At 44.1% G+C, this 21,632-nt stretch overlaps 1 protein-coding gene across 3 annotated transcripts; it reads right to left on the minus strand.

Annotated features, from left to right (window-relative positions):
• Nucleotides 1–1,096: 1,096 nt before the first annotated feature.
• On the minus strand, nt 1,097–21,352 carry tnrc6ba (trinucleotide repeat containing adaptor 6Ba). Of its 3 annotated transcripts, none has more exons than XM_061809964.1 (21): nt 21,308–21,352; nt 19,570–19,659; nt 18,827–18,848; nt 18,075–18,515; nt 15,139–17,994; nt 14,844–15,005; nt 14,519–14,715; nt 14,247–14,321; nt 11,434–11,637; nt 10,857–10,982; nt 9,834–10,004; nt 9,574–9,678; nt 9,241–9,436; nt 8,923–9,090; nt 8,585–8,731; nt 7,688–7,831; nt 7,283–7,372; nt 6,989–7,192; nt 3,958–4,025; nt 3,677–3,816; nt 1,097–3,424 (listed from the first exon to the last, which is right to left on the minus strand). In XM_061809964.1, the coding sequence occupies exons 2-21, from the start codon at nt 19,624–19,626 to the stop codon at nt 2,875–2,877; spliced, it is 6,123 nt and encodes a 2,040-aa protein (XP_061665948.1). In that variant the 5' UTR covers nt 19,627–19,659; nt 21,308–21,352; the 3' UTR covers nt 1,097–2,874. The 3 variants fall into 3 exon arrangements, with proteins under 3 accessions (XP_061665948.1, XP_061665949.1, XP_061665947.1); XM_061809965.1 differs by lacking the exon at nt 21,308–21,352 and adding an exon at nt 20,890–21,283 and having other exon boundaries at nt 8,923–9,063; XM_061809963.1 differs by lacking the exon at nt 21,308–21,352 and adding an exon at nt 20,890–21,283.
• Nucleotides 21,353–21,632: the final 280 nt, after the last annotated feature.

Consider the following 21,632-nt stretch of genomic DNA (forward strand, 5'->3'; position numbering starts at 1 on the left):
TTGGATTAAAAAAAATTTCTATTGAACATTTCTAAAGAACTATAGAACTTTAGGACCCAAGTCCTATAGAATTTCTATAGAAATTCTATTGTTCTGTAGAAATTATATAGAAAATCACAGCCAAAGTTTTATAGACCAAGTTGTTCTGTACAAATTCTATAATTTCTATAGAAAATTTTTATCAGGGCGTGGCCACTTATGGCCAATTGAACCCATCCATCCACCTTCTTAGCCACTTATCCTCACAAGGGTCGCAAGGAGTGCTGGAGCCTATCCCAGCTGTCAACAGGCAGGAGGCGGGTACACCCTGAACTGGTTGCCAGCCAATCGTAGGGCACATGGAAACAGACAACAGCCGCACTCACAACCACAACTCGGAGCAATTTAGAGTGTCCAATTAATGTCGCATGTTTTAGGGATGAGGGTGGAAACTGGAGTCCTCAGAGAAAACCCACGCAGGCACGGATAAAACATGCAAACTCCACACAGGCGGGGCCGGGATTGAACCTGGGTCATCAGAACTGTGAGGCCAACCCTTTACAACTGACCCACCCACGGCCCAATTCAACCCCATACAGTGAAATCAGTTTTATAGGAGATCCTGCTAACATTTTACATCTTGCTACCATCATTTTTATCATAAAGGTACACTGTGAAATCAAATCATTTGCTATTTGATTGACAGTTAACATCTGAGCAAGAAGTGGTTTCAGCACATCCAGCAGAATTTGTGTGGAGAGAACGGGTTCATTTTCATAATCTGGAAACCTCATTTGATACACTTAAAAAATTATAACAGGCAGGGTTAACAACACTGTGGTTTGTCAAATTTTGCTTTAGAGATACCCTCAGCTGGTATAAAAAAAAATGGTAAATAAAGGTTTAAAAAGCTATGTAATAGAAGTATACAACTTTCATTAGAAATGAGAAATTGACTAGGTAAAATTTGAGTTTTTGAAGTACACTGCCATTGTATGTACGCAACTAAAAATGGCCAGTAACAAGCTCAAAGGTTAAATTGAACAATTTATCCATTAAGGTAAAAAAGTACAAACATGGAAAACCTTAAAAGTACTTAAAAACGACAAAAGCAAAAGACATTTGAACCTTTATTATCTTGTTCTTTTCCACTTTAAATTAATTTCATCTCCTTTTTGTAACATTTGAAATAAATGAAAACATCCTGAACAGGAGTGAAAAAGACCGACTTAATTTAAACTGATACATAACATCAAAAACAAACAGTAAAACATAACAGCTACCGTCTTTAACGTGTCTGTAAAACACTGTTTCCAGCTGAGCTTGGTATGGTAGGATTTTGGCATTTTTTTACAGAAATGCCTTCAGTTGGTTGCTTTGTCTTAAAAACATATGATCTTAAATTGCATTCGACAGAAAGAAGAAAAAAAAAAAGAACAAATGGACAAAACGCTGCTTAAAAAAAAGACATATGCAATAGTGCCAATGTTTTTGAACTTTTCAGCTATCACAATGTCTGGTGGTCACACACGCTCGTACAAACACACTCAGTCTCAAAAAAGCCAATCTGTCAGACACACCTTATTCACTTCCCTGACTGAAGCAGATTAAGTGTCAAAAGCAAGTGCACGCATACGCGCTCAGATGAATCTCTCATGGACAAAGGAAAAACATTCAACATTGTAACAACAACACGCACACGCATACACACACAACACTCTTTAAACACTCCTGATATTGTCACTTTCTTCATTGCCATTCGCTCATACCGTCAACGCTCCTGTCATGCACACACAAGGCAGGCAAGGAGGGCACCTTGAACAGCGAGTAAATAAGTGACCGTAGTCGTCATTAACATCAGGACAATATAGAACAACAACCAACTTGATTTCTTTAACAAAAACAAAAAAATATATAGCGAGGTCAGTGTTTGAATGGGGAACAAAACGATCTCTACAAAGTTTCACGTTTTTCTCTTCAAACGGAGAGAGAACTGATGTACATCCATAAGGAGATAAGTTTGCTTGTCAAACGTAAGAGCAGTGTGTATGTGGTGTGTGTGTGTGTGTATGTATGAATGAATATGTATCTGGGGAGGTGGGCCAAGGCCACTGCTGATGTAACATTACAAGTCGTCCTGTAAGGTCAGTGTCTAGAGTTGTGGAGGGAATTTTATTGGATGACTCAACAATAAACCCCAGAGGCATATAGTGCAAGTTTGGCTAATGTTTAGGTTTTTTTCCTTTTTTTTTTTTTTTTTTTTTTTTTTAACCCTGGGCCCCATATGTTGATGGCATTTCCACTAAAGGTAGAGGTGTCTGTTCAGAGTTAAAATGCTCCTCTACTTCTCTAAAAAGCTTTCCACTGGTCCAGTTGATACTGCGGCGCCGTCGTCCCCAGTTTTTCTACACACTCCGGATCCTTATGTCACTTTCAAAGCTTCCAAATATGAGAGCGTTAGAGAGAAGTAGACCAGGTCTAAGAAGGCTCAGTCTGCAAGTCGTCGACATTAAATTACGAAAAAGAGGGGCTCGGGAGGGGGAGGAGGAGGAGGCGGCGGGGAAGACAACTGTGGCACACAAAGAACAGCGAGAGCTAAACATGTTGACATGGAGGACTCAGCTGAGCCCGTCTACAGTACATGCCTGAGTGAGCGGGTCGTGGAGTAAAAAGACAGAACTACCCAGTTCAGTTCAGGTGGGTCCCCCCCGCTTCAAGTTTCACTGTGGTCTTCATTTAAGGTTTGATTTCATGTGTGAAATTAAGAGAATGTATTGCATGTAGCCTGTGTGATGGGAGACCAGTGTAGCTTCAATTCACATCATTTGTGTGTGGAAATAAATAGAGCAAGGTGTTGGGACAATTTTTTTGACGTAATCATGACAAGCGGGCCTTTCAGATAGAGTCGGCGCCCCCTCCCAAAAGGTCTCCTGGCAGCAGTGAGGCCGGGCTGCCCATCTGATGACGATCTTCTATTCCTGGCGAACCCCACAGGCTACTACTGGGGTACCCTGCTCCGCTCATGCCACCCATACCCCCCCACAAACCTTGCCTACCCGCCTCCACTCCGCCAGCTCCACCAACCGTGGCACTATTGCTGCTCCACTGAGAGAAGATGCCCAGGCCAGGTGCGGCAGGGGCAGACTGGTCCGACGAGCTGCCTGTGCCTTCCAGACTCTGCCACGTGGATTCGGCTGCCACGGGTCCGGCCGTTCCTGCTGTAGACCCTCCATCTGCACCTCCTCCTGCACTCCCTCCTCCTGCGCCACTAAGCTCACTCCCGCTACCGTTAGTCCCCACCGCAGAGGATGGCGCAGGCGTGGTGCCAGAGCTGGTGACGGTGCCTCCACTCCCCGAGCCTCCAGCCTGGGAATGTGCAATGTATCGGGCCACGTCCTCCTCACTCAAAAACTCTGCCAAGATGGTGGTGTTGCCCAGAACACACCTGGAGAAAAACAAAATGAGTCCGCTGTTGAATCTGTTCAATATTTGTGCGTGTGTGTCAATACCAAGTTGGGTGAGCCAAGGACACTTACAATTGTGACGTGAAATGAAATTTGTACACAACGTGAAATTTTTGATTTCATATTTTAAAATACAAAAACGGTTAAGGAATTTTCTGTGCTTCGGGATCTGCTTTTCAACTCAATCACAGTTTGACACCATCTGTGATGAAAAGAATAGTCTTCGGTCTTACATATGGAGGGCACTCTGAGCCTTGGCCGCTTCCTGTTTGGAGCCATAGCGGATAAGTGCACTGCCCTGGGTCAGGCCGAGGTGAAAGGTCAGCAGGGGACCATGCTGCATGCAGATGGTTCTAAGCGTGGAGCCATCAATCTGCAACAATACAGGGGGGGGTGCACAGGCATAAAGGTCAAGGTGTGAATTCAAAGTATTTGACTGACGGCTTTCCTGAGCACGTCTGAGTGCAACAGTCGGTCAGCAATCAGATTGCTTTCAAATGGCTTGTGATCTTACCTGTGGTGTGAGATTGCTGAGCACCAACCAGCAACTTTCCCGAGAGCTGCCATCGCTCCATGCCGAGCCTTTAGAGAGAAAAACGTGGTTACATATCCTCTGAGATTTAAGGCATACTCACACTAGGCAATTTGTGCAATATTTTGGCCCATTTGATATCTAAAATATGTTTTTTATTGGCTAATGTGAAAGTTCCAGTGCAAATTCAAAAGCTCATCTTCTCATCTCCTTGGACATGCTTGGTCATCATACAATTACTGTAATTTATCATTTCTTGCCAATTATAAATGATCACTGACACCTTGTAAAATTTTCAATACACTGAACCCCCAACATATTGCGCAGTTCATTTTTGAAACAAGTCTGAATTTAGAGTAGCATGGCTTCAGTTGAAGAACTGTATGTTTTGATGCTGGACATCCCTGAGGTGTACTGGAAGAGTTACAGTGTAATTACAAGCAAAAAGAGACAGAAAATGTCCACGACTAATCTCAAGTAATAGTCATTACTTCCACTGAGCAATGAGGGAGTATTTCTTAAATGCAGTGTTTCTAAGTGTTGCTACTCCTTGTCCATGGCATTTCACATTATATCAGTCATGCAAACACCAAAGACATGGAAAATGTGAGAAAAAAACTATTGTAAGGGTATCTGGGGGACCCCTGGCCCCAGCAGATGATCTTTTTTATTTTAAAATATATTAAGAACCTGGTAAGGTCAATTCGGGGGTACTAGAGAGGAGGGTCCGTGGGGAAGTCAAATCTCAGATTCAGGAGGAGCAGTGTGGTTTTCGCCGTGGCCGAGCTCTACGGCCTCAGCAAGGTCCTCGAGGGTGCACGGGAGCTCGTCCAACCAGCCAACATATGTTTGGAGAAGGTGTTCAACCGTGCCCATCAGTAAGTCCTGCGGAGAATTCCTTTGGGAGTGTGGGGTATCGAACCCCTGGACCTGTTCAGTCCCGGTAGAACTGGTGTCATAGTTAGGTTCAAATTGCCGGAAGTAAGTCGGACTCGTTTCCGTTGAGGGTTGGACTCCCCCAACGCTGCCCCTTTGCCTCCAAAAGAAAAACAAACATTCTATACACAATGGCGAGCAACATGTTGGAATATGAAGAGGAGGAGGAGGATTTCGACATCCAAAAGCACCCAACTGAACTTCAACCTGACAACGACGAGCAGCCAAATAGCAGCTGTACAACAGAAGAAGAGTGGCCAATGGCTGGATGTGACAGTTTGTCAAAAGTATGTCTTTTTATGCAGTCATGGGTTGAAATAATGTAATATATGCAGCATTCATATACTGTATTATGTGCCCTTGCTTGAGTAGTTATAAAATGCCAAAAAAAGTCTTTGCCATGTCTGTTGGCTTCCCAAATAAGCAAAAGTTCTGCAAAGGTTGCCTTCCCTACTGCCAAGTGATTAGTAACCATAATAGAGCTGTAAGTGCAGTTGAAGCCAGAAATTTATACACTCTGTGCAAAAATACACATTTCATTTTTTTTCCCGAAGTCAAATCAGACTAAACCTAACCTGTTTCAGGTGAGTCAGTTTCACCAGTTATTTCAGGAGGAATGGGCCAGGATTTCGGCAAAGTATTGTCAGAAACTTGCGGAAGGTTACATAAAACATTTGTCCCAAGTCATGCAGTTCAAAGGAAATGGTACTCAATACAAAAGCAATGTCAACTTTTGACTTCAAAGAAAATGATAAAAGAAATTCTGTATAATTATTGTGGGATTTAACCAAATTAAATTTTGGTGATCTGACTATCCTGTAACAGGAAAGGTTTAGTCTGATTAGACTACAGACAGAGACAAATGAAATGTGTGTTTTTGCACAGTGTATGTAAACGTCTGGTTTCAGCTGTTATATATACAAAGAAATCCTCACCTAGTCTGTGCCGCTTCGCTGCGACACTGTGGCAGCTGTGAGATTTAGTTCTGTTCCTGATGGTTGAGGTCTCATAGGACAAATAGTTAGCACCGCAGCGGGGTTTAGCCTCTACCACTCTATCCAAAGTTTCTTGCCAAGTCTTTCTCAAAACAGGCCAGTTCCAAGTTATCAGCACAGAGTTTGGAATCCTTGCTCGGCACCCAGAGCTGACCACATTTCTTCCCCTGTCGGTTGACTTTCCCTATCCACCGGTCACTTATTCGATTTGGATTAGGAAAGCCCCAAAAAAACAAACCTCTTGAAGCGGCCTGAACCATTTGGACAACTAAATACAACACAAACCATTGTGATATTGCTAAATCATATAACAACAACTACATAAGGACAGGAATACCAACATGAAACATTATAACACAACACTGAATGACCAGGCTATTTGGCTCTTCCTGTGACGTCAGAGTGCCGAATACAGCCAAAGACGGGAAGCGGCTAGATATAAAAAGCACAAAACGCATCGGCATCATATTTATCGGTCTATCTGCTGTACAATTGCTATATATTCAGGTGTAGTTTGTAAACTGGTTCTAGTTCTAGGGGTTCTCATTTTTTTCACCCCTTTGTCCTCTGCCCTTTAACATCCGTGAACTAATTGGATATTTGTAGGAGCGTTGGCTAATTAATACAAGATGTAGTAGCTGATCAGCTCTTGTCGCCAATATTGTGTGTGCTTTGCGGTTTTGCTGGGACCACAACCAGGGGCATGACCTCTTCACTCTTCAACGTGAAAATACAAAGGACCAGTTGTAGAAATACAACACCAGCTGATCTAATGAATAAAAATGCTGGTTAAGCATAAGAGTGACAACAGAGTATGCCTGCTCTGGAGGTGGGAAAAGTAGCCAAATATTGTACTCAAGTAAAAGTACTGTTACTTGACTGCAATTTGACAAGTAAAGAATAGCGCCCCCCCAAAAATGACTTGTGTAAGACGTTGTGTGAGGCCAAGTGACTTTGTGTCATTTGTATGGGGAACTAGACTATCACTACTCTACAGACTGTCGTAGTGTATTGTAGTACTACAGCAGGATAAACATAACCATACAATTTGAGGGGAAGGAGGAAAAGCCTTTGTATCTTACCGGCGGTGCCTGAGCCAGTGCTCCATCCCCTTCCAGCCAGTCGAGGGGCACCACCTGACCATGGGGTAGAAGATATCTGCTTTTGACTGGCCAAGCCTGGGGGTGGGCGGGAAAGCTGCACCTGGCTGCTGCCACGATTGGCTTTCCAAGACTTGTGACCGATGGGCTCGGGAGGCCAGCCAGTCTTATAATCTGTGTACTTTGCTATTAAAATAGGAGACAGAGGAGTGGCTCAAGGTTTGAAAGGACCACAGAAGACATTCAGTCATAGGCTGTGTATATGTTTGTGCTTACCTGAGTTGTGTGCGTTGTTTAGGGGATCTGAGGCACTGTAGGGCCAGGCACCAGGTGAAGGCAGTAAGGTGTTAAGGGGAGGGATGGAATCTGCAACAGACAATAGCTGACGTTGGACTTTTGTTGGATGTTGGGATTCCGTATTTTGGCTAATTGAAGGGGTGAGGTATTACAGACATACAATTGCAAACAAAAAAAAAAACGTTTTACTCCTCACGCCGATGTGGGCAGATGTGTTCAAAAGAAAAGCAGCTCATTTTAAATAAAAGCAACACTTATTTTACATTTTGTTTTAGAAAGGCTAGATACAGGCCAAGTCTATCACAAGGGAATAGCAAAATAAAACCAATAAAATAAATACACCAAGTGATGTGCAACAACCAAAAGCAGATCTTCAACACTAACCAGTATTGTCTTGTAACAACTGGTGCTCAGTATCACTGAGCCCGGGAGAGACAGTGTTTCCCATCATGCTCCCTGGCGTCATGTAGGGGTCGGATTCAGGGTCAATCCGATCTATTCCCTTCCAGGGAACACCGGGCTGAAATTCTGAGGAAGACGACGACAAAGGAAATATGAGATGTTCATCAACAATAAAATGCTAGATTACTTCAAGGAGACAATGGAAAACTGGTATTTCACAAGAAATCTTTTGGTCGACTGCCACCAATCAAGTGTGAAATCATAAAACAAAGTCAATTTTGTACAAGCGAGTAGGCGAACCACAAACATTTTCCCCAAACTGGGACATCAGAGATATTTGTGGAAGGTAAGGATTCTGCTAGATATGCCACATGCAAAGATCTGAACACTAACTGAAAAGTGGAATTTGGCAGTGACACACTGGATCCATCCATCCATCCATTTTCTGATCAGCTTATCCTCAATAGGGTTGCAGGAGTACTGGAGCCAATCCCAGCTATCTTGGGGCAGGAGCCAGGGTTCACCCTGAACTGGTTGCCAGACAATCACTGGGCACATATTGGACAACCATTCACTCTCACATTCACACCTCGGCCTCATTAGTTAAAATAAAATGTATGCTTTTAATGTCTTCATTGGCCCTCACTTCTTTTTTCTTTAAAAATAAAATTGTTTCACAGAGTGCGGCTGCGTGACAGCAAACTAATTTCAAAATGCCTGACGAAAGAAAAAACATTAGATTAATAAACCTGGGTACTGTTACAAAATTTCTTGAAAAATCACATAATGTCTCATTTAAAAATGCATTGGACCTCTATACTAAGACCCTCCATGCTGAGTCATTACTCCAACACGATTGCATAACGTGTCACCACTTACCAGGGGGCCAGCTGGGCGTGGTGGTGGGCTTGGAACTCATCTTGCCAGGGGTACGATGCCAATTGGTGTTGCCTTGCGCGTCTCCTACAATCATGTCGTACTGTGAGTAGGGTGAGCTGCCCGGCATCTTCAAGGGCCCAACAGGACCTGGAAAACAGTTTGTATTAACACCACTTGTACAGCCATCTGGTGTGCAATTACTCAAATGCAAGTTCCCTTCTAACCCAACTCACAAAATTCTGGAATTCATATGTTAATTCAGATTTATTCTCCTCACATCCTTTATTTTGTCCTAAGGGTATAAAAAAAGAAAAATGCTGAGGAAAAATTTATCTCACCATTTTTGTGGAATGCATTTTCAGGTGAGGATGTGTCCAGGGTGGAGTGCCCCTCCATCATCCATTTGAAACGAGATTGCTGACCTCCCATGTCCTTCATGCCTCCAGGCCCCCCCACCACAGGGCCACCCAGGTCCAGACCTGTGAGGTTCACACCAGAACTAAAGCCTGTAGACAGTGGTTATAACATGATGACTTTGAAGCCCCCACTAATCAGGTGCCAATATGCAGGGGTTCACTGGATCTAGACATGGATGCAATGAGCGTATCCACAAATGCAACATGGTTTGATGGATAAACTTGGCAACTATTGCTCACCAGAGTAGGGTCCCAGAGTTTTCGGGTGCAGGTCAGCAACAGATCCTGCCAGGCTCTGATGGGCCAAGGAATCAGACCCATGTAATTTGGCACCACTGCCACCATGGTGGGAGGGAGAGATCTTGACGCTGCCACCTAAACTCCCGACCTGCTGCTGTTGGCGTTGTTGCTGGAATATTGCCATGATCCTGGCCAACTGCCAAGATGCATGAAATACAAAAAAACAAGTCAGCTTTAGCCTTGTGTCAGTGAAGGTAAAAAAGGAAGGCTGGAAAACATTTTTTTTTTCCTCAATAAACATTCCAACAATAGTTGCAGAACGAATGTGTGTACCTGTTGCGGGTCAGCTTGCTGCCGTACGTTTGGTGTGAACTTCCTCTGGTTTTGTAGCAGTTGCTGTTGTGGCTGCTGTTGCTGCTGAAGGAGGAGCTGACAAGCCTAACACACAGATGATGCAGCTTTTTAAACCCCGCAAGCAAAACATATCACTTATGTCCTCTATTTACAATTGAAAATTGAAATTGAAATACAGGAATACATTTTTGATGAAGCCTGTAGTAATTTTCAGAAAGATTTGCTGTGCTCATCCTCACCAACTGAAACTGGATGTGCGGTGGGTAAATGCTGCTGAGCATGGCAATATGCTGTGGTGACAGCTGTGGAGGAAACACACCGCTGCCGACTCCTGCCACTCCTCCCACACCGCCAACACCCCCCACGCTCCCGCTAGGAGGGGGCATCTGCTTCAGCATGGAGCCTGGCACCTGAGGGACAAACAATGACAGGCATGCACATTACCATATCCATGCTGTAACAAACAGCAACCCATGAGAGCCTACTGCTTCCTAATGAACACTGACTCTCTTTACTGCTCTTATTAGCCAGTAATGAGTCAATGTATTGTATTCTCCAGAAACAAGTGATAAAACATGGTCCATGTTTTGAAGAGCAATTATTTAATCCAAGCAAATTTTTTTGTTGACATGGGATAAAGGGGGGAAAAAAGTCAATAGTATATGCTGCCAATTAACAACTCCACACAAATAATGCTAAACCTGCAATGTGAATTTCAAAATTGCAAGCAATTTTTCATCCAATAACTCATATGGGATCTGAATGAAAAAAAAAATCCATTCCAATTTCTGTACCGCTTATCATTATTAGGGTCACGAGTGTGCTAAAGCCTATCCCAGCTATCTTGAGGAAAGTGGCGGTGCACATCCTGAATTGGTCGCCAGCCAAATTGCAGGGCACATACAGTAGAATCATATTCACACATATGGGCTATTTCGAGTCTTCAACCAATCTACCATGCATGTTTTTGGGATGTGGGAGGAAACCGGAGTAGCTGGAGAAAACTCACGCAGGCACAGGGAGAACATGCAAACGTGATTCCCAGTCCTCAGAACTATGAGGCACATTTGCTAACCACTCAATCACTGTGTCATGAATAATGAAATAATAATGAAAAAACAATTGCCTGATTTTAAAATATAATTTTTCTACTGTATAGTCAAATTTAATGTTAATGTGGTCAAAAGTCAATTCTAGGATCCTTGAAGGTTGCTGTACATCTGTCTCAGATTGATGGAAACAGACTAGACACGTATGAGCACCTGAGGTGACAGGAACTGATGAGGCACTTGTGCTCGTATCCCTGGGGACTGGTTCATGGGTGGAACATTGGGCTGGTGCCTGGGCTGAGACATTCCTCCACAACTGCCAAGGAGGCTGTGGTTACCCTGTGATCCAATATGAACAATTACATTTAACAGAAAGCATAGATGATTTAGACCAATGTGAAACAAGAGTTATTTTGGAGGAGCACATTGTCATGTTTACCTTGTGAACACAGAACATATACACAGAACCTAGTGTGATGATGGGAGGACAGATACAAGAGGAGGACGTGTCTTACTTGTCTAAAGGGGATAGTGTGATTGAAGAGGGAATGGGGCTTGTAGGCAGTGGGTGGTGAAAACAGAGAGCAAGGACCATCCTCCCCAAGGTACCCATCCTGATTGTTCAAAAGCAAGGTCTGGCCAAGTGAAAGCCAAGGGGAAACAAATTTGAGTGGTACAGGAGAAAGGGAAAGTGACAAGAGGAAATGAAGGAAAAGGGGAGCATCATACGAGGAAGAAACCACTACATGTAAAGAATGTTTCGTGTATTATTAGAGACATAAACTCATACCTTGTCGTAAAAAGAAACTCCATCCCCAGGCACTGCCTCTTTGGAAACGGGTGAACGATAGGCCATGCTACCTCCTCCCCCTCTTCCTTTCCTCATGTCTCCATTGTAATCCATCATTCCCATGCCTCTTTTGTCCAAATCCACCTTTTTCTCTTGGAGAGTGCTTGGAGCCAGGTCAATGTTTGGACCGCTTGGATCATCATTCTGTAAAAAAACAGGACAAGTCAAACGTTGAGTCAACACTTGGCCTGTTTAAATGCCAGATTTTGAGATTTAAACAATGAGACAATTTCACAACTTTTCTGCCTCTTAATATGTCCCATGACCAGCAGAACACAGTAAGAAAAAGAAAAAAAAGTCTTGGAGGGAAAGTAAAAATACACAACTGGTCCTTTGTGTTCCCGCAAGTGTGCACATCCTCATATCTGGATATGTGGCTGTATTCGGAATAAAAATCCCATTTAGCATGCCTTTGGTTAGTCCCAAATAAAGCCCAGATGTGCGAGTAAACCTTTCTTGACATTTTTCAGTCAGATCTTACTGTACATGCCATGGTATGCAATTAAAGGTGCCTATGCAGGATAAGGGTACTAAACAATTTCCAATGCATTTATTGAATATACCATGGAACACGGTAAGGACAGTCAATATCAAGAGAAAATATAAGTGAAAATACCAAGACCTGGACAAGCCTCTAAAATTGAGGGAAATGTGAGAAGAAATCACAGTCAGGGAGGCTGCCAAATGGTCCACAGCAACTTTGAAGGAGCTGCAGACATTTCTGGCAAGTATTGGCCGTGTTGTGTATGTGACAAGTTTCTTCATATTTCTAGACTTACCTTATAAAGAAAATATCGAAGATAAGCTACATTGCGCAAAAACAATTGAAATTGCCCAAATGGATGTGGATAAATTAGTTATAATCTTATGAAACCAAAGTTGATTTTTTTTTTTTTTAATAAACCATGATCCAAAGAGGTAGGCTTGGCACAAGCAAACACAAAACCAAAAGAACAACATACTTCCCCCCTCAGACATTTTATAAACATAAATTAACCAATCTGGAAGACCCTTAAGAGTATAATAAAGCACCCAACAATCGTTAGGCAGAAAAACTCCTTTACACTCCTCAAGTACATGACGTACAAAGTTAAGCCTAAAATTAAATTTGCCCGATTTCTTTACATTTTTTGTTTAGGCCTCCAAATTGAGCCAGGTCCCTCGCCACCTGCACCTGATGGAAAATGTGCCACATGAATAGCATCCCCTTCCTTAAAGCCCAAGTGTCATCCCTATAAACATTCTAAAATAGAAATTGTAATGACAAATACATATAACGTTATTCACTTCAATGTCTATACGAAAAAATAAATGTGAGCGGAGAGCGCGTCATCCATGCGCAAAGTTGCAGAAGTGTCATTCTACGCTATCCAAGTGGTCGCCATATTGGCTGCATCCCCCGTCTGTGATGTCACCCGGACATTCACCAACGAAAACACACGGTGCACCCTAACTATGGGAGACAAACGCGTCCCTTCTGACAAGGAAACTCTTTTCGAAAAGGAGAACACCACGCAACCGAGTGAAGTTACCGAGGAAATATTACACTATTGTTTCGAGCCATATTCAAATTATATGTGATCACGGCCAAACCTCATCCCCGTCTGATCCACTTCCGCGGTGGAGATGAGCCATCGCGGATGAGCCGGCTGGTGTGGCTTATGACAGAGCCGAGCCATCCTGCTTTAGGGGGGGTGTTCATAGACGCCGGAGTACAGGATGAACAACACAGTCGAGCCGAGGCGCTTTATTGTGCGCACGCGGCTGAGTGAGGCATTCTCGGCTGGGTTCTTCAGAGCCGCCCCCATCCGCAAAGCCCAATGCGCAGCCTTCGCAGAAGCAGTGACCGCCAAACGCGGCGCCTCAGCCGGTGTGGCTGATTTTCGCCGCCGTGGTGGCATATAATGGAGTCGAGCTTTGCTGCTTTTAGGGGGATGTTCAAAGCCGCAGCAGTACTTGTTGTACACCGTCGAGCTGGGGCCCATTACTGCCTACCTATTATTTGGAACCCATAAACTCTCGCCTTCTGTACCCGTGCAATCCATTTTTCACAATGAACCGGGTCTATTGCAAACTTATGAAGGGTAAATCCATTCTCTCGAGTGTTCAAGCAATGTCCAGCAATCCAATGAGCTGGCATTTTGGCTAACACAAAGGAACAACGAGCTACCTTCCCAGAGGTAAAACTAATGGAAACAAATGAATCCACTTGGAGGCGCCGCTGTCCTACACATCAGTTCCTGCTTCTTCTCGAAAACAAATCCCTCAAGAGGATTTTCATGGCGGGATTTACAAAAAGCTGTATACGTCAAAATCATGTTTTGTGGTGAAAAAATGCATGGGCCCATATTGGCTGATGTTTTTTCATTAATAACATACTAAAAATCATCCATTTCATGACAGGAGCCCTTTAAGCACGCTCATTTTGGAAAATTGACTAAAATCATCGTTTCTCTTCATTTTCAACATCCTTCAGAAAAATTATTATGAACAAAATCAACAGCTTTCATGTATTGTAGTATTTGTTTGACACTGTCTCATGTGATCTGGGAAGCCATTTCAAAGGTACACAAGAGCTAACAATTTAATTACACATAATATATGTCACATTAAAAGTGGAAAAAGGTTTGGAATTATTTGTCTAGGTGTTTTTTCACTTTTACACAAAAAGTGACCAAACAATGGATCATATCTCTAAAAATGCACTCCTAAGTCAGGTACCACTGTATGTAGATATTTTTCAAATGTCTTACCATCAGCCCCATATTAGAGAATTGTCTGTTTATTGGACTGATCCAGGAATCCCCTCCGCCAACCTTGAGTGGCCCCTAAATATGAATGAGTTAGAATTTTAAATGAGAATTAGCATGAGATACCTTTTTGGATTGAGTAAAAACAACACACACACTCACAGATGGCGGCTTTGACTTCAAATAGGACTAAATAATGAGCACAATGAGAAAAATCGATATATAAAGACAGTGACTTAACATTGATGAGAAATGTTTCACAAAAGGTAACCCACCTTGTTGCTAGGTTTCTTGACATTGTGGCTATGTCCCCAGCCACCATTGCTACCCTGTCCCCAAGACGACCCACTACCCTGGGAGCCAGTGCTGTTCCACATGCTCCCACCCTCCTCCTCTTCCTCCCAGCTCGAGTGACGTGAAGCCGTCACAGAGCCCTCTTTGTCCCCCCAGCTGTCTTGCATAGACTTTGATCCTGTTGAAGAAGTTAAGTTCATATCATTATCACATAGCAGGAAGACAATGAATTTAACTGACATTTTGACAATAGCACCCCAAATTAACATATAAAGTATCAGCACACTATATATTCTACATTCTAACCAGATTTGATCGGATTGGGAGGAGGGTTTCCCCAGCCTGTTTTCCCCCCAGTGTCATCAGGTTCACCCCAGCCAGAAGTGGCATCTGTAGGCTTTCCCCACGCAGCTGTGCCATTGTCTACTGTGGGACTAGCTGGAGGTGTACCACCCCAACCTGAGGTACCTGCAGATGCAGACACACACAGTCATACACAGTCTCTTGGGACTCTTGGGAGTACAAACATGGCATTGGTGACCAAATTCAATTGACTATCATCATTATCCTTACACAAGACAGACAGTTGCTAGTATTTCACCTATTGAAGCAGTCTTTCCTTGTCCGTGACCAGTGTTGAAGTCCCGACTGCCTCCATGTCCTGCAGCAGGTTTATTTAGCTGCGTCGAAGGTGGAGGTCCCTGTTGTTGTTGAGTCTGCCCTTGAGCATGTGGTTGCTGACCAGCAGGGGTGCTGTTTTTATCCCATAGATTAACTGGCTTGTAGTTGTAATGGGTTGGGTCTCCCCATGCTGATGTTCCATCATCTATATCATTTTTCCTGCTTAAAGATTGTGGGGAAGGTTCCTCCCAACCACTTGGTTCAGAACCACTTCCATGACCAGCAGGGATGGGCCCTGAGGTCCACCCTGAGCTTTGGTTCTGGGCTTGAGAGATTGGTTTTCTCCCACCACCCCCTTGCATAGCCCCTTGGTCCAATCCTTGATGCAACTGTGGAGGCTGATTGCGGGGTTGTGATTGTTGCAGTTGTGCCTGTAGGCCTGTGATGGAGCCTGACTGGCTGTTTGGCATCTGGTGCATTTTATTTCCTCCACTCCAGCTTTGATGGGGTTTGGACCCAGAAACACTTACTGATCCACTCCCCCCTGCCCCCGTGCCCCCAACACCCCAGGATCTCCGTGGAGGATCCTCATCCCAGTTTCCCCAACCACCCACACCTGATTCCCCACCTGAGTTCCTGCCTCCATTCTTCAGTTCGTCTTCCCACCCACCACCGCTGCTATTCGATTTGGACTCCTGCTCACCCCAGTCCCTACCTGCCCCAACCTTCTGCCCTGAGCCCCAGCCACTTCCTCGCCCATCCCCACCCATTTCTTTCCACCCTATTGCTCCCCTCTCTTCATTCCCTCCCCAGCCTGTACTCACAGGGTTACCTTGTTGCCCCAGACCACCCCAACCACCTCCATTTCCTCTATTGGTTCTCCACTCCTCACTACCCCACCCTTTGGTCTCCTGATTATCCACAGCACCCATTCCTGCTGCAACCCAACCAGTAGCCTTTCCTTGCTGGTTATGCCCGAGGGATCCTGACCCACCACCAGTACCTGCTGTGATCACTGTACCAGATTGAGAGACCCCAATATTACTTATTCCGGGGCCGGAAGGAGGAGGTGCACTTCCGGATAAAGAGGCCCCCCCACTGCTACTGCTGCTGCTGCTCGTCTCCCAGCCCTCTCCACAGGAACCAGCAGATGAAAGCAAGGGAGGTTGGACTCCTGGACCGTTAGAATCACCAATCAGGATTCTGGGTCCAGATGAATGCTGAGAAGAATTTCCCAGAGAAACTGGGTGTTTAGAAGAGGTTGATGTGTGTGCACTCTTACTGTGCTCGGTTTGATTATCAAGATCCCAAGCTGTGTTTTGTCTGATCTGTGTTTGGCCCCAGCCTGTGTTTGATAGCACCCGCGGATCGAGATCAGGGCGGCTGAGCAAGTTCTGTAAGGCAGCTTCAGTATCGGGTGGTGGACGCCGCGGACGGCTGCCGTTAGTTTCCCTTTCACTTCTGGAATTTCCACCACTGGATAAAGATCCTCCCCTTGCTCCATGCCCTCCCTCACTCCATTCCCCTGTATCCCCCTCTCCCTTCTGATTGTCCCAAGCTCTGTTCATCGAAGTTGAGGTGACGGGTAGATTGCCAGCTGTGCTGCATCCACTACTGCTGCTGTTACTACTGCCGGCTCCTCCTGTGACGTCTCCAGGATTAGTTCCAGTAGTGCCAGAGGAATTCCCACCCCAGTCAACACTAGAAGCCCCTTTTTCTACTCCTGATGTCCCCCACCCTCCCTGAGATACCCTAGGGTGACTATCATTTGCCCCAGTTCCAGCACTACCCCAAGCATTAACCGCGCTAGAGGGGCCAGGATAACCCCAACCCGATGACCCATTATCCCCTTCAGCAGCTCTGTATGCCCCCATGCCACCTTCTCTGCCGTCCCATCCATCAGTCCTTGAGGCACCCGTTTTGGAGTTAGATGCAGGATAAGAGGGCTGGCCTCTCCATGAGGAAGAAATATTGTGGTCTCCACCACTTCCTATTCCTCCCACAACTCCTTCCTCTCCTGCAATTTTTGGTCCCGCTGATTCACTATCCCACGTCCCCCCTCCCATCTCTCTGTCTCTGGATTGCATTTGGTGAAGTTGGTGCTGATGAGTACTTGATTGATTCACAGACAAAGCTTGATGACTCCCTTGCACCCCAACTGCCCCAGCCTTTAGCCCTACGGAAGCAGAATTGTTGGCAGATAAAGTCCCTCCAGAGCCCTGGTGATGGAAGGAAGATGGACCTCCTTCCCCTACAACACCAGGCCCATCCTGTTGCACCAAGGCAGGCCAGGCCGAAGGGTTGGCATTTGGATTAAAATTGGCACCCGGAATACCACTGCTGCCTTCAACGAGGCCACTGGTATCATGGCTTCCTGGCACAGCGGCGGCTTTGGAAACTGAGGAGGACTGTTGTAACACAGGCCCAGCTGAAGCTACTGCATTTCCTCCTCCAAGAGGGCCCTGGGAGGCAGCCGTTCCCCATGCCACACTACTGGACGACTGCATACATTCATTGGGCAAAGAGAACAGGGAAGTGGGTGAGGATTGGTTGCCAGAGGCACTAGTGCTGTTCACAGGCATCCCGATGTTGCTGCTGCTGCTGCTTCCGCCGCCACCCCCTCCAGCCACAGTGAAAGATCCTCCTCCATCACTTCCAGCAATGCTGGGCCACTCTTCCAGGTCATTCCCATCTACAATCACCTTCTCCCTGCCCTGAGAGGAGGCCTGGTTGCCTAAGCTTGCGCCCCACATGGAATTTGCATAATTTGAAGTAGTGGTAGAAGCAGCAACTGATGATGAGGTGAGGGCCAATGAGGAGGGAGCTGCACCAGAATCTGAAAGGATTAAAGGCTTAATTGGAAAAGAGAATATTACACATAGATAAATTTTCAACCAAATGCTGAGTAACTCATACCTGGGACAGCAGCTATGTTTGCATTGGGGCCTTCCCCTCCTCCTCCTCCCCCTCCCAGCAGCATGGAGGACAGTGGTGGCTGACCCCTTTTCAGTAGCACTTTATGGTCCTGCTGGCAGCGGAATCTCGGCGGCACTTCTCTAGGCATATAGCGAGGTTGCTGCTGAGGTGCCTGGGCCGCACCTCCGCTACTTGTATTCCCGTTCCCTGTAACACTTGAGCTGCCTGTGGCAGAGGAAGAACTGGTGGTGGAGGTGGGCTGTCCGTTGGCCACAGCGAGGCGCTTGGCATTGTTACCACCCTGTGACTGGGCGGCAGCACTGCCAGAGCCTGAAGTGGATGGGGATGGGGATGCAGAGGGGGTGGGTCCAGGGCTGGGGGAGGCAGAGCTGCTCTGAGTGGCAGGAGGATGGGCAGATGTCTGCTTGCTCAAATCTAGCACTGAACGACAAAGCAAAGAGTCAACAGGGGGAAACATTACAGTGTTAATAAACAAAACGACCTTTACATTTTAAAAAAAGAAAAAAAAAACGAGCTGAGAAACAAAATAAAAGATGCGAACTAAGTTGATACTACTTTCATACTTGTTTTTCACAAAAATGCACATTTCAAATGTAAAAAAAACCTAAAATCAGAACATTACACTGTAGATGCATACTAGCTGTAAGTAAAGAAATATGATGATAACAAGGTCAGATTAAGTTTAATATCAAACAAATGTGGTGTGACGTTTTATAGATTGTATGGCTTACCTTTGTTCTTTTGTTCCGTAACCTAAAAAGGAAAAAAACAAAAAAAAAACGATTACTTAATCACTCCACTAAATTGCAGCTTGTGCTACGATCAAAACCCCATTCACCCAATCAAATCATTCCTCTGGTTTACAATTTGTTTGTCTGCCACCTAGTTGCACATTAGCTGATAAAACCTAACAAGATCATCAAAATATCAATTTCTGGACACATCTGATATAAAATTTTTTCAGTGCACCCACACTCCACACTTGCCGCATGACCTCTTCTACCCATGTAAAAATATATACCCGACTCAACCAACAGAAACCCATGAAGGTCTAAAGGCAAGGTTTACCATATTAAAATAATGTTCTAGTGATACCAACATGAAAGTCAAGAGCATTTTTTTCCAAGTTAAATGGGTTGAGAAATTAATGTGTGCCACCTATGTAATGTATCTGTGACGGACATTTTTCATTGATCTTTAAAGAGGATTTTCCTTGAATGTTTTTTTTAAGAATCTGTAGTTTTATGACATGACAATAACCCTAAAAGATATATACATTTGCCAACAAACACGAGTGTCACGGATTGGATCAGTGCCAGTCTTTCATGTTAACATGGATATTTGAATTCAAAACCTGTCAATACAATTGAATTGAATGAAATCAATGTTTTGTTTGATTATAGCACTTCTTTATGCAAAGCCAACTGAGTTTCATACATGCTGTGATTAAAACATAATAAAACAGTGAACATACCTTCTGAGAGGCTTCCCTTTTCCTTTTTTCTTCTTTTTTCCTTTTCTTGTCTTCCATGAACTACTGCTCCGGTCGTGATAATCTTTTCTTCTGCAAGGACAGGAAGAATTTTTAAAATTATGATAACTGTTCAGTTAAATTCTGGATTATATTCAGGACTGCACACAGATGCTGAAGCAAAAAGGAGCTGGAAGGCCCACTATCCCATTACGTCACAGTCATATGGAACCACATTCACAAACACACACACGTACAGAGTCTCATTCAGTGGACTTTAAACGATAAATGAGACATTAGGTGGACAATCTAAGAATAATGCTTTACATAGATGCCAAAAAATAATTATCCTTATACTAAGCATGGAAACTGAGATAAGCTGATCCCACTTTTGAGTTCAACCAGTTTTTAGACAGTAAGGAAGAGAGTCCATTAACGAGAGAGTAACTGAATCTTTAGGTGTGATTTTGTCATTTTTGTCTTGCATTAATATTCAGGAGCAATTGTCACTACAATATTTGTGGTACACAAAGACAAAGGGGAGAAATGTATTATAAAGATAAAGCACAAATTACTGACTGCAACACTCCAACAGCCATTTCAAACATTGATCTTATGTATTGAAAAAACTCCCAAGATAGGAATACCATCATAGAAATCCTCACATAACAATACAACAATGGTTGTTTTAACGAAACGTGTCCAAATCACATTTTTATTACGATACTGCGTTATCTGTTAACCTTCCAGTCATTGTAGCGTGATCAAAATTTCGCTTGCTAATGTCACACAGCGCAACATACACCAAACGACTGGGTGCTTGGACGGCAAAGAAGATATAACACTATTTAGTAATAAAGATCGCCGATTAACCTCAACAAAAATACAATATGAGGTAGCTGATGTATATAATATTCCTTTACAGGCATCAAAAAAGCCATAATGCATACTCTTCTGCTGCTGGCTAAGAAGAGTGGGTGGAATCTCCTTACTTGCATAGCTCCTCAAACCGAAAGAAACCTCGTTTATCAGTTGACACCCACCTGAGCCAACTAAAATTATATCGTAAATAAATACCATTCATACCAAAAACACTTTCCGGTGAAGCAAATGTTGACCACTGAATCTGAAAACATGTTCCGAGGTAATGCGTTAGCATGGTACGCTAGTTTACCCATGACAGCTACAAGAAGCGGAGGCTAAAGGCGTTTGCTTGCGCACAAAACGAGACAGACACACAATTAAGACAACGCTGTGGTTAGTGACTTCGCATTTGCATGCATTAGACAATACAGAACGGCCAAGAAACATTGAGATACTCACCTCAGCAATCACATATAAGGAAAAGCTAGCGTGCTAACTAGCTAAAGTGCTTCAGTGCGTTTTTTCTTTTTAGCTTTCTGAGGCATTCGTCGAAACGACAAGAACAGCGACGCCTGAGCGGATACGTCAAGTAAGAGAACTATAATGAAAACACACCCACAACATGCCACTAGCTAGTAAAGAAGTACTATTGTTGCTGCCGAGTGAAGCAAAATATGCAGAAATGTTCAATTTCAAAGCGCTGTAGAGTCAGTCGGTAGACGGGCGGCCATTTTGCTGCTCAGCATGAAGAGTCGCCAATGGCCAGCAGCCAGATGCGTGGAGGCTCTCTGACTGGCTGGCTGAGATCGGCTAGGATGCATCAAAAACGCTTTTTGACCTTCATAAACTTCGAGACAGTTGCTGAAACAAAGATTACATTTTCTCGTTGGGGCCGGGGAAGGAAAACCCGCTGCCTTTCTGGAGGAAAGAGGCAGGCAAGCTGAAAAGTGCTGATACTTGTGTGAAGAGGGGGAAAAAACCTGGTAAAAGTAAAAGTACTGATTCGACTTCTGTACTTGATTAAAATAAAAAAATAGAGAGAAATAGAAAACACTGAGATGTGTACAAACGTAGACCTACAAAAGTACAAATAGAATTTCACTGTCAATTATGTACATTTTTTTTTATTACATTTTTTTTTGCGTTGGCTCAAAAACCGTGTTCCCATATTCTTCAAACAGTGTGGCTTTTTAGTAAAATAG

The sequence above is a fragment of the Syngnathoides biaculeatus genome, chromosome 22 (assembly GCF_019802595.1).
Source record: "Syngnathoides biaculeatus isolate LvHL_M chromosome 22, ASM1980259v1, whole genome shotgun sequence".
Lineage (NCBI taxonomy): Eukaryota > Metazoa > Chordata > Actinopteri > Syngnathiformes > Syngnathidae > Syngnathoides > Syngnathoides biaculeatus.

Excerpts from the sequence above, each read along its gene's own strand:
- tnrc6ba (XM_061809964.1), bottom strand. The coding sequence starts at position 19,626 with ATGGAAGACAAGAAAAGGAAAAAAGAAGAAAAAAGGAAAAGGGAAGCC. Across the intron at positions 15,006-15,138 it reads AGGAAAGACTGCTTCAATAG|GTACCTCAGGTTGGGGTGGT; the intron begins GTGAAATACTAG and ends CTGCATCTGCAG. Across the intron at positions 3,425-3,676 it reads GCTCAGAGTGCCCTCCATAT|GTGTGTTCTGGGCAACACCA; the intron begins GTAAGACCGAAG and ends GTTTTTCTCCAG.